Source organism: Myotis yumanensis, unplaced genomic scaffold (assembly GCF_028538775.1).
Source record: "Myotis yumanensis isolate MYYU_CA2020_CCGP unplaced genomic scaffold, mMyoYum1.0.hap1 SCAF_9, whole genome shotgun sequence".
Classification (NCBI taxonomy): domain Eukaryota; kingdom Metazoa; phylum Chordata; class Mammalia; order Chiroptera; family Vespertilionidae; genus Myotis; species Myotis yumanensis.
In genome coordinates this window covers 79,481,283-79,494,598 of record NW_027223760.1, presented here as the reverse complement: position 1 = coordinate 79,494,598, position 13,316 = coordinate 79,481,283, and the positions used below count along the sequence as shown (strand labels likewise).

Here is a 13,316-nt window from a genome sequence, read left to right as displayed (position 1 = left end):
CCACTGGAATGCGAGGGATTCTTGTGAATCAGCTCTAGCAGAATGCGCGCTGCTGGTCTGATGACACGTGACTGGCGGTCCGTCAGCCCTCTCTCGGTGCCCTAGGACAGTCACACAGGCCCTAAAACGATTGCCTCATGTTTACCAGCCCCTAACAAGGTGCGTGGCGAGCCCAGAACACTGAACACATTGTGAGGAGACAAAAGGAACCACCTCCCCACAAGACAACAGGTGTGGCAGGTGTGAGAAATGAGAGATGCGGCCACCGCCAAGCGGACAAGAGCTGCTGACGCTCCTCCTCACGTGCCCGGGGGAACCCAAGTCTGCGCTGCAGGGAGGAGCCCCCTGAGGGCGGCTGGCTGTCCCCTGCGCTCCCTCCCATTTTTCACCCTGACATTCATCTATTCTAGAAGCCAGATAAGCCCCTTCACACTCTGACCAAAGGCCATCATATGGTTGAATAAATACAGGGATGATCAGAACAATCAAAGATAATAATACATAAAACCAGTACCGAGAAAGCTCTGGGTGGATTCACCAGGCTTGTCAGAAGAGCCAGCACCGGGGAAGGCGCTATACAGAGCACGCCCCCGGGGCACACAGTCCAACGGGCTCAGCCTTGAGTGTGCGCCAGAACCAGCCGGAGTGCGTGAGAAAACACAGACACCAGGGTTTCGATTCGGTCTCGGATGCCAGTGCTGGTCCGTGCCAGTGCAGTTGAAAAATCACTGTCATGGTAAACGAGCCAGAGCTGCCAGGCTGTCATTCTCACTGGGGCGACTTCAGATCCTGATTCACCCCCCGCCCCCAACCCCCAACATGAGTCTTCAGGAAACTCTTGATGGGCACTGAACTGCCATCCGCCCTCCTCCGCTCCTGTCCCCGTACACACATCCGTGCTGCTGTGGATGACGACAACAAGCCATGCCAGATAAATATTTCCCAGGAACGAGTCCGGCTCTCACCTGTGCACAAGATGATTTTGCAAAAGGAGTGAGTCGTGCTGCAAAGCAAAGGACAGGGCAGCGCAGGAAGAAGGCTCAGGGCTCCGGGGTCCAGGCCTCTGAGCCGGTGCACGGTCCCTCCATCCTCAGTGATGAGAGGGCCCCTGGGACGGGGCCAGGGTGATGCTGTGACCTGTTTTCTCCTCACCTGTGTATCCCGACACTCTGTCACCGTGCGCTGTGATTCCCATCCCCCAACCCCAACTCACTTCGTGTCACCAAATGGTTACGGAGCCAGCCTCACCCACAACCCGGCGCAAAGGAAAGCAGCGAGCCCCCACCGGCAGCCACCACCTCCGGAGGAGTTCTGACCTGGAAGGGACCCTAAAAACATCTCTTTCCTTCCCAAAGCTGATTGCATTATACAGTTCACTACTTTATTAACAGCAGGAGTTACTGCTACAATAATATTGTTTCATTTTATGGGGGCTTCGCGGAAGTTCCTACAGAGAACTCTGCTGTGAATACTGCGAGCTCTGTGATGAGCCCGCCCCACAGCCTCTTCTGCGGGTCAAGTGGGAAAATGTGGCAACTATTCACCCCACATCCGTGTGACCTCTGCTGACTATGGGACAGAAGAGGTTGCAGACATTTGGGGCTGCCACTGTGGGCCTGAAAGCCAGCTTCAGGCTAAATAAGGGAAAGAATGAAGAGTGATTCATTCATGGCATTTTGGTAAATATACACCACTCATGTGTTTGCAAATACCTGGTGTTTAAGCTGATTTTGTGCACACAAATAGGCCTATTTAGGGAAACAAATGACTTTCCTGCTCACACACACACACACACACAAAAAATCCAACTGGCTCTTTCTCGCATGCAAAACTGAGCTGTAGTCCCCAGGCTCTGAGGGCCTGGTGGGTATACACCCACGAAGACTTAAGTCAAACTCCAAAGCAGTAACACCAATACGACCTCCACTCACCCACAAACTACGAATTGACCTCAGCTATACCACATTCATGAAACCGGTCACAAGCCCAGGCAGCTGTATTCTGAAAACTATGGAGCAGAAGGAGACCTCAACGGCAGGTAACAATACTGGCTGGGGCCTCGAGAACACTGATGAAATACCCTTGCCCTCTTCCTACCCCCCCCCCCCCCAAAAGTCCACTCTTGCACGCATCCCAACACCTGTGGTGTGGTTCCTGTCCTCACCTGTTCTCCAGGAGCGTCATGCACACCACCTCTCGCACTCCGGGGTTGTTGGCCTTCTCCAGGGAACAGCCCTGCAAGTTCCACGTGGCCAGCCTCAGCACAGGCCGCCCGTCCCTGGTGCCTCCAAAGGCCTCCACCGAAGGCCGCGTGGAGATGATCTGAGTGGGCCCGCCGGGCGGCAGGTCCAGGTCCTCACTCTGCAGGCTCAGGGAGGTGGGGCTGGGGTGAGGCTTGGCGGTGAAGGTCAGGCCCCCGTTGGTGTGGGTGGACGGGGGCCGGGACCGCTCGGCGAACACCTGGTGCCGGATCCTGTCCAGGAAGGCGGCGTTGATGCCGTCGGTCTTCACCAGGTCCTCCACGCTGCGGAAGGGCCCGTGCTCCCGGCGGTAGTCCACGATGCTGGCGGCCATCTTCTCCGTGAGGCCTCGGACGCTCAGGAGCTGAGCCGGGGTGGCCGTGTTGATGTTGACGCGCGGGGTGAGGGGCATGGCCGTGGCCAGGTGGTGAGGCTGCTGCTCGGCCAGCAGGTCCCGCCGCGTGGAGCTGGGAGAGTGCTGCGCCGAGCTGCCCTTGCTGCTCACGCAGATCTCGAACTTGACCTGCTCGAGCTTGGTGGCGCCCACGCCGCTGACCAGGGCCAAGTCCTCCACCTTCTTGAAGCCGCCGATGTACTCCCGGTACTCCACGATGCTGCGCGCCACAGCCCGCGTCACGCCCGGCAGGGTCATCAGCTCCTCCTCCGTGGCCGTGTTGATGTTCAGCCGCTCCTGGTTCACCATGATGTTGCTGAAGTTGCAGGCTGCGCTGAACTTGCGGCTGTGGGACAGGTCCGAGGGGTCCCGGGGAATGGAGCGGTGGCAGCCCAGGGTGCTGCCCATGACCGGCCAGGCCCAGGGGCCCCGGGAGGCCGCCCCGCCGCCGCAGAGGGACTCTCTGCCCGGGAAGGAAGCCCAGTAGACCTGGCAGGCACAGAAGGGCGTCCAACAGCAGCTGCCCCGTGGCCACCTGGAAGGCAAATGCATCAACACAAGTCAACGGAACCGGTTCATCCTTGCGCACTCGCTCCCCTACCCAGAGCCGAAGGTCTTCACCAGGAGCCCCGGCTGCCCTTGGACCCCGAACCCGCACGGAGGCTGGCCGCCGTGGGTTTGCCCCTGGAGAGGTCCGGTATTATCACATGGGGACCCAAAAAGGCCACCAGTCTTTTCTCTTGGGAAGAGACTTATCCCATCCGCCCACACCTACTGCTCCTGCCTGAATTCCGTCCGCTCTAGTGCGTGCGGCGCGGAGGTGCTCATCGGCTCCCACCAGACCCGCCGCCTACCCCGCGCCCCACCTCTCGGCGCTCCCCTGGGGCGTCCTTCTTCCACCTGCGGCTCCACGGCCGGAGCCCAGCCCCGGACCGCGCTGGGGCCCTGCCTCAGCCCTGGCGCCCGCGCGGGTGCGGGTCGGGGCCGGGCCACGGGATCCCTCCCACGCCGCCGCGGGCCGCGCGCCCCGGCTCCTTCTGCGGGAGAAACTCTCCGAGTCGCTCTCCTAGAGCCGGCGGAGATGCAGGGCTGCGGGGAGGCAGCGAAGGCAGCGAAATCCGCCCGCCGCCCGCGGCTGCACCGTCTCGCGGCTGCACCCGGGCTGGCGGCGTCACCGCAGTTGCGTTGATCCCAGAAAAAAGTCCTGCGCTCCACTCGCACGCAGGATCCGCCAGAACCGCATCCAGCGTCCCGCACCAGCGCCCCGGTCCCGCTCGCCGCCCTTGTCAAAGCCAAAGTCCGGGCCCCGCCGCCCGCGCCTCCGCTGGCACCACGGCCACGCCTCCCCGCGCGCGGCAACTCCTCCCCGGGACTCCCAGGGCACGTGGGGGCGGGGCCAGCGCACGCGGCGGGGGCGGGGAGCGCGGAACCCCTGGGCGCGGGGGCGGAGCCCGGGAGTGAGAGGGGCGGGGCTCTGAGCGCAGGGGCGGGGCCACGGGCGAGAGGGCTGGCGGAGCGTGTGTGGGGTTAGAAACCCAACTCGGGAGTGCGGAGGCGGAGCTAATGGCGGGAGGGGCGGGCCTCTGGGCGGAGGGGGGCCTCGGAGGCGGGACTTAGGGCCTGAGGGGCGGGGCCTACGCCCTGTTGTTTGCAAAGAGTCACCTGAGGGCAGAGGGGGAATTCCTGATCCTGACTTGGGGTTGCCACCCTAGTCCGAGGGTTGGAGGCTTAGTCTCTTCCCCGAGGTGAGGCCTGCGGGGCTGCTTTTGGCGGACGGAGCCCCACAAAGGAGAGGGGCGCCCAGGGACGGACACTACCTGGCCTCCAGCCGAGTTCAGCTCTCTCTGAGGCTTGGGGCAGAGCCAGGGCACTCCCAGGGAGTGCCCTGCAGTTAAACCTGAGGATGTTCCAGAGGGGACTGGATGGGATTTTTAAATTTTATTTTATTGATTTTTTTTACAGAGAGGAAGGGAGAGGGATAGAGAGTTAGAAACATTGATGAGAGAGAAACATCGATCAGCTGCCTCCTACTCACCTCCTACTGGGGATGTGCCTGCAACCAAGGTACATGCCCTTGACCAGAATCGAACCTGGGACCTTTCAGTCCGCAGGCTGATGCTCTATCCACTGAGCCAAATTGGTTAGGGCTAGATGGGATCTTTTTAACTTGTGTCCCCTCACTTTCAGCCTCTTTTCTTCTGCTAGAAAGAAAATGCTCGTTGGAAATGAAGGCTGCTTCCCAAAATTCACAAGCTTTGGGGTCATACCACAAAATCACAGCGAGTTAGAGAGTAAAGATCCTGCTGCATTACACTGGACACACCAAACTAGAGTATTCAATTAAACAAACCGCGTGGTGACCGTTAAAAACGTTGACCCTGGTCCTTTAATGCTCTCGGAGGTCTCATCTGCAACCAGTGTCACTGCTTTCAAGTCCCAGGGCCAGGTCAGCAGAAACAGTCACCCTCAGGGAGACATGTGAAAGGAGAGGCAGCCAAGGCTGGCAAAATGCTACTGCCTTTGAGGTACAGCCCCCTAATGTGCGTACTAGCGGGGACTCTAAACTGCAAGTGACAGAAATCCCAGTCACACTACCTTAGACACAAAAGGTGGGTGTCCTGGTTCTTGCGTGGAAAAGTTAAGGAGTAGATCTCTCCTCAAGCATGGCTGCACCCAGCTCAAATGATGCCGTCAGGACCTGCTCCCACCCCCTCCATCTATCAATTTCCACTTGCCCGCCCCCCGCCCCGCCCATGCTACACTACATTGTGCCCCTCCCTTCCTCCTGTAATTCGGTTGAAGTAAGACAAAAATTAAGAAAAGCAGGAGAATCCCTTTTAGAGGAGGGAAAAGTCTTTGTGGAACAGAATGCCGAGCTGAGCTTTTGTGGCTGTGGGTGGGCAGCCTGGGGTCATGGCTAGTTGAATTAGAAGTAGAGAAACCACATATATTATGTCCAAACCAGGATGCTTTGGGGGGTAAGAAGGCCACAGTTAACTTCACTGGCACAACAGGCATGGTCTGGTCGTATTCCCCGTAAAGCTGAGCATGCGCTCCCCTTGGTAGAAATGAAACCAAGAGGTAACTCAACTGTTGTGCATTCAAATAAACAAAACCCAATGAGGGGTTAAATTTTAAACGCCATAGCGAGCGTTGTGGAGCAGTTGAAACTCTCATGCGTCGCTAGTGGGGGTGTAAGATGGTACAGCCACTTTCAGTTTGGCAGTTTCTTAAAAAGTTAAACATATATTCGCCATTCGACCCAACCATTCCATTCCTAGATACTTAGCCAAAGAGAAAGGAAAGCATGAAATTCAAAGACTTGTACGTGACTGTTCCTAGGAGATTTACTTGTTAGAGGTAAAATCCAGAAACAACCCCAATCCACCACAAATTGTGGTAACACTGTACAATGGAGTACAACAGAGCAATAAAGAAGACTATTAATATAGACAACACTGAAGAATCTCAAAATCATACTGAATCAAAGAAGACAGGCCAAGAGAAAAGAGAAAGAACATAATGTGTGATTCCATTTATACAAAACTCCAGAAAATACAAGCTAATCTGCAGAGAGAGGAAGATCAGCAGATGGTTGGAGATGCGATGGAGGGAGGCTTGGATGAAAAGGAACACGGGAAATTTGGGGGAGGGGAGGTGGAGATGGAAATGTTTGCAAGGTCATGGTTTCATGGGTGTATGTATGTCAAAACTGATTGAATTGTACACTTAAATATGTGAGGTTTAGTATACTTCAATTTACCTCAATAAAGTTGGGTAAAATCTTCAAAAAGTAAAAAGGAATGCTCTTTGAGCCTAAAAAAGAGAGATGTATTTATTTTGGGGAGGAGTAGGTGACCTAGAGTGGAGAGGAGGGGTTGACAGGGAGCAAAGGATGCCCAAGAAGTTGCGTCTGGAGCTAACAGGGGTCCAACAGTCACCTCATTAACATAAAAGACACCTTTATCACTCTCAACATATAAACTCCAAGTGTTTGGGGAGCTGTGAGCCAGCAACTATGGATGAAAACCAAATCTACACTAATAAAAGAGAAACATGGTAATTGGCGTACGACCGCTACCCTTCCCATTGGCTAATCAGCGTATCCTTATGCAAATTAACTGTCAGCCAAGATGGCGGCCGACAGCCATGCACTGAAGCAAGCAGGGAGGCTTGCTTCCTCCAGGGACTGCAGACTCCAACGTTCCCCACCTCACTTGCTGGCCTCTCAATTGCAACTCTAAGCAACTATTACTATGTTGCAAATAAGAAGCTAAACAAAACCGGCTTTCAGTCAGCCCCGGACCGCAACATTGTATCCATGTTTTCAGCAGCGAGGCCTCAGAGCTAAAGCTGGCCGGCCCAGAATAAAAAAAAAAAAAAGAAAACAAGGGAGCTTTTAGTCAACTGCCAGCGGGAAAACAGCCCTCAGCCCCTCAGCCAGCCTGGCCAGGCACCCCAGTGGGGACCCCCACCCTGATCCAGGACACCCTTCAGGGCAAACCAGCCAGCCCCTACCCATGCACCAGGCCTCTATCCTATATAGTAAAAGGGTAATATGCCTCCCAGCACCAGGATCAGCAGAGCAGTGAGGCTCCCAGCACCGGGATCAGTGTGACAGGGGGCAGCGCCCAAACCCCCTGATTGCACTGCGGCTCTGTGTGTGACAGGGGGCAGCGCCCAAACCCCTTGATCAGCCCTGCTCTGTGCCTGATGGGGGGGAGCTCCCCAATCCCCCTATTGCCCTGCGGCTCTGTGTGTGACAGGGTGCGGCGCACCAACCCCCTGATCGGCCCTGCTCTGTGTGTGACAGGGTAGAACAATAACCTCTCCATCGGCCCTGCCCTGAGTGTGACAATGGCGGCGCCCCAACCCCCTGATCGGCCCTGCTCTGTGGGTAATAGAGGGTGGCGCCCCAACCCCCCTCCACGGGCCTTGCTCTGTGTGTGACAGGGTAGAGCCATAACCTCCCCATTGGCCCTGCCCTGAGTGTGACAGGGTGCAGCACCCCAACCCCTTGATCTGCCCTGCTCTATGTGTGACAGGGGGCGGTGCCCCAACTCCCCTATTGGCCCTACTCTGTGAGTGACAGGGGGGAGCTCCTCAACCCCCTGATGGGCCCTACTCTGTGAGTGACAGGGGGCAGCGTCCCAACCCCCTGATTGGCCCTGCTCTGTGAGTGACAGGGGGCAGCGCCCCAACCCCCTGATGGGCCCTGCTCTGTGCGTGACAGGGGGTGGCGCCGCAACCTCCCCATCGACTCTGCCTTGAGTGTGACAGGGGGCAGTGCCCCAACCCCCCAATCGGCCCTACCCTGAGCGTGACTGAGAGTGGCATTGCAACCTTCCGATCTGCCCTGCTCTGTGCATGAAGGGGCGGTGCCCCAACTCCCCAATTGGCCCTGCTCTGAGCCTGACCAGGGGCTGCACTTAGGGATTGGGTGTGCCCTCTGCCACCCTGGAGCAGGCCTAAGCCAGCAGGTCGTTATCTCCCGAGGGGTCCCAGACTGTGAGAGGGCACAGGCTGGGCTGGGGGACCCCCCTCCCCCCCAGTGCACAAATTTTTGTGCACCAGGCCTCTAGTATTTTATAAAGCACAGTGTTGCAGTGGATTATAGCAACCGATATTTTCCTTATTAGCAATTAAAACCGTAGGATTGATGCTTTGTTCCCCTTGAGTCATGTCTTGTTAAGGTAAATTTTATCCTGTCTGGCTAAAGTGCTAGAGAGCAAGCCACATAACCAGACACCTGGAGAGGAGGAGCAGCGATGCATGCAGCTCACTTCTGTCCAAAGAGCAGCAGACTTGCAATCAACCTGTCCAAGTCCAAAGAGCAGTAGCCCCACAAGCAGCCCACCACATCAGAGGAACAACAGCAGCGTGCAGCCAGCCCCCATTCAAGGAACAGCAGCCACGTAAGCAGTCTGCCCCAGTTCAAGGAGTAGCAGCTGCGTGTGTAGCCCGCCCCCATCCAAGGAACAGCAGCCTCGTGATCAGCACACCCTCTGTCTGAGGAACAGCAGCTGTGTGAGAAGCCTCCCCACACCAGCCAGAGTAGCCACCATGGCTGTGAACAGCACCCACCAGAGGAGCTGCTGCCAACTGAGGAGCAACTGCTACCACAACCACTCAAGGAGCAACCGCAGCCCAAGGAGCCACAGCTACCCAAGGAGCAGCCCCTGAATGACTCAACATCTAGATATGTCGGTGAGATCAAACATGGGTAGACAAAGAAACCCCCAAAGGAAAGAAGAGGAGGACTCGCCAGAAAAGCAGCTAAGTGAAACAGAGGCATGCAACATGTCAGAAAAAGAATTCAGATTAACGGTCCTAGAGTGCATAAACCGGATGGAGGAAAAAATCAACAACTTATGCAAGAATCAAGAAGAAACAGATGAAAAAATCAACAACTTATGTAAGAATCAAAAGAAATGGATGAAAAAAATCAATAACTTATGTAAGAACCAAGAAGAAAAGAATATAGCTGCAATAAAAAACACCATTGAAAGTTTCAACAATAGACTAGGAGAAGCAGAGGACTGAATTAGCGAATTAGAAGACAGGGAAACAAAACACACCCAAACTGAACTGCAATTGGAGAAAAAAATTAAAAGACAGGAGAGCCTAAGGGAGGAGCTATGGGACAACATGAAACGAAACAACATACAAATAATAGCGGTGCCAGAACAACAGAAAGAGGAACAAGGGTTCGAAAACCTATTGGAAGAAATAATATCAGAAAACTTCCCTGAGGTGGGGAAGAAAAAAGTCACACAAGCACAGAGAGTCCCAAACAAGATGAACCCGAAAAGACCCACGCCAAGACACATCATAATTACCATGGCAAATGTTCAGGACAAAGAGAGAATCTTAAAGGCTGCAACAGAGAGACAGAAAGTTACATACAAGGGATCTCCCATTAGATTATCAAATGATTTCTCAACAGAAACACATCAGGCCAGAAAAGAATGGACGGAAATCTACAAAGTGATGCAAAGCAAAGGACTGAATCCAAGAATACTCTATCCAGCAAGGCTATCATTCAAAATTGAAGGGGAAATAAGAAGCTTCACAGACAAAAAAAGGTTAAGGGAGTTTATCACCACCAAGCCAGCAATGCAAGAAATGCTAAAGGGACTGGTGTAAAAAGAAGAAATAAAAAGCTAAGAAAGAAAACAGGCACAAAACATAGAAATGGCTACAAACAAGTACCTTTCAATAATAACTTTAAATGTAAATGGACTAAATGCTCCAATCAAAAAACATCAAGTGGCTGAATGGATAAAACAACATGACCCATATATTTGCTGTCTACAAGAGACCCACCTCAGAATAAGGGACTCACACAGAAAGTGAAGGGATGGAAAAATATCTTTCAGGCAAATGGAAATGAAAAAAAATCTGGGGTAGCAATACTTATATCAGACAAAATAGACATCAAAGTGAAGGCCATAACAAGAGATAAGGAAGGCCACTTCATAATACTAAAGGGATCAATACAACAAGAAGATATAACCCTGGTAAACATATATGCACTCAATGCAGGAGCACTCAAATACATAAAAAAAAAAAAAAAAAACTCCTGGAAGATATCAAAGGAGAGATCGACAACAATACAATCATAGTAGGGGACTTTAATACACCACTGACATCACTGGATAAATCCTCTAGACAAACAATCAGCAAAGAAACAGCAATCCTAAATGACTCACTAGATCAGATGGACTTAATTGACATCTTCAGAACACTTCACCCCAAAGCCACGGAATATACATTCTACTCAAGTGCTCATGGGACAGATTCAAAAATATACCACATATTGGGTCACAAACAAAGTCTCCCCAAATTCAAGAAGATTGAAATCATACCAAGCATCTTCTCAGACCACGATGGCATAATATTAGAAATAAACTACAATAAAAACAACCCAAAATACTCAAACACTTGGAAGCTGAATAGCATGTTATTAAATATTGATTGGGTTACCAATGAGATCAAAGAAGAAATTAAAAACATCCTGGAACTAATGACAATGAAAACACAACAATCCAAAACCTATGGGAAGCAATGAAAGCAGTCCTGAGAGGGACGTTTATAGCTCTACAGGCCTATCTCAAAAAACAAAAAAAAATGGTAGTCAATCATCTAACTCTACAACTCAAAGAATTAGAAAGAGAGCAACAAGAAAACCCCAGAGTGAGCAGAAGGAAGGAGATAATAAAGATTAGAGCAGAAATAAATGACATAGAGACCAAAAAAAAATACAGAAAATCAATGAAACCAAGAGCTGGTTCTTTGAAAGGATAAACAAGATTAACAAACCTCTAGCCAGGCTCACCAAGAAGCAAAGAGAGAGGACCCAAATAAACAAAATCAGAAACGATAGAGGTGAAATAACAACAGACCCCACAGAAATACAAATGATTGTTAAAAAATACTATGGACAGCTCTACTCCAACAAACTAGACAACCTGGAGGAAATGGACAAATTCCTAGAAAAATACAACATTCCAAAACTCAATCAGGAAGAATCTAAAAAATCTCAATAGGCCAATAACTATGGAAGAAATTGAAGCAGTCATCAAAAAGCTTCCAGCAAACAAAAGCCCAGGGCCAGACGGCTTCACAGGGGAGTTTTACCAAACATTCAAGGAAGAACCAAAACCTATCCTCCTGAGAATACTACAAAAAATTCAAGAGGAAGGAACACTTCCAAGCTCATTCTATGAAGCCAGCATCACCCTAATACCAAAACCAGACAAAGACAACACAATGAAAGAGAATTACAGGCCAATATCCCTCATGAACATAGATGCCAAAATCCTCAACAAAATCTTAGCAAATCAGATCCAGCAGTACATCAGAAAGATCATACACCATGACCAAGTAGGATTTATCCCGGGGATGCAAGGATGGTACAATATCTGCAAATCAATAAACGTGATACATCACATAAACAAATTGAAAGAAAAAAACCACATGGTCATATCAATTGATGCAGAAAAAGCATTTGACAAAATCCAACACCCATTTCTGATAAAAACTCTCAGCAAGGTGGGAATAGAAGGATCATACCTCAACATAGTAAAAGCCATATATGACAAACGCACAGCCAATATCATACTCAATGGACAAAAACTAACACCATTTCCCCTAAGAACAGGAACAAGACAGGGATGCCCACTCTCACCACTCCTGTTTGACATAGTACTGGAAGTAGTAGCCATTGCAATTAGACAAGAAGAAGAATTAAAAGGCATCCAAATTGGAAAAGAAGAAGTAAAACTGTCCTTATTCGCTAATGACATGATATTATACATAAAAAACCCTAAAGACTCCATCAAAAACTAGTAGACTTGATAAATGAATTTGGCAATGTAGCAGGATACAAAATTAATGCCAAGAAATCTATGGCATTTCTATACCAATAGTGAATTTACAGAAAGCAATCCCATTTACCATCGCACCAAAAAAATTAAGATACCTAGGAATAAACTTAACTAAACAGGTAAAAGACCTCTACTCAGAAAACTACCCGACGTTGAAAAAAGAGATAGAGGAAGACATAAACAGATGGAAGAACATACCATGTTCATGGATTGGTAGAATCAACATCATTAAAATGTCCATACTACCCAAAGCAATCTATAAATTCAACGCACTTCCCATTAAAATACCAACGGCATATTTCACAGATCTAGAACGAACTCTCCAAAAATTCATCTGGAATAAAAAAAAGACCCCGAATAGCTGCAGCAATCCTGAGAAAGAAGAACAAAGTAGGTGGGATCTCAATATCAGATATCAAGCTGTATTACAAAGCCACTGTTCTCAAAACTGCCTGGTACTGGCACAAGAACAGACATATAGATCAATGGAATAGAATAGAGAGTCCAGAAATCGACCCAAACCAATATGCTCAATTAATATTTGACAAAGGAGGCAAGAACATACAATGGAGTCAAGACAGTCTCTTCAATAAATGGTGTTGGGAAAATTGGACAGATGCATGCAAAAAAAATGAAACTAGACCACCAACTTACACCATACACAAAAATAAGCTCAAAATGGATAAAGGACTTAAATGTATGACGGGAAACCATAAAAATACTAGAGGAATCCAAAGGCAACAAAATCTCAGACATATGCGGAAGCAACTTCTTCTCTGATACAGCTCCTAGGGCATTGGAATCTAAAGAGAAAATAAACAAATGGGACTACATCAAAATAAAAAGCTTCTGCACAGCAAAAGAAACCATCAACAAAACAACAAGAAAGCCCACTGCATGGGAGAACATATTTGCCAATGTTATCACCGATAAGGGTTTAATCTCCAACATTTATAGGGAACTCATACAACTTAACAAAAGGAAGATAAACAATCCAATCAAAAAATGGGCAAAGGACCTAAATAAACACTTTTCAAAAGAGGACATTCAGAAAGCCAAGAGACATATGAAAACATGCTCAAAGCCACTAATCATCCGAGAAATGCAAATCAAAACAACAATGAGGTACCATCTCGCACCTGTCAGAATGACTATCATCAACAAATCCACAAACGACAAGTGCTGGAGAGGATGTGGAGAAAAAGGAACACTTGTGCACTGCTAGTGGGAATGCAAACTGGTGCAGCCACTATGGAAGACAGTATGACGTTTCCTCAAAAAGTTAAAAATGGA

At 50.2% G+C, this 13,316-nt stretch overlaps 1 protein-coding gene across 2 annotated transcripts in view; it reads right to left on the bottom strand.

Moving 5' to 3' along the window:
- EEPD1 (endonuclease/exonuclease/phosphatase family domain containing 1) overlaps positions 1–3,914 on the bottom strand; it is a 73,113-nt gene extending 69,199 nt beyond the window's left edge. For both annotated transcript variants that reach the window (XM_070424785.1, XM_070424784.1), the window contains exons 1-2: positions 3,501–3,914; positions 2,165–3,169 (exon numbers count right to left, since the gene is read on the bottom strand). In XM_070424785.1, coding sequence (XP_070280886.1) covers positions 2,165–3,042 — 878 coding nt within the window. In that variant the 5' untranslated portion in view covers positions 3,043–3,169; positions 3,501–3,914. The remainder of the gene's footprint in view (positions 1–2,164; positions 3,170–3,500) is intronic.
- Between the last annotated feature and the right edge of the window lie 9,402 nt (positions 3,915–13,316).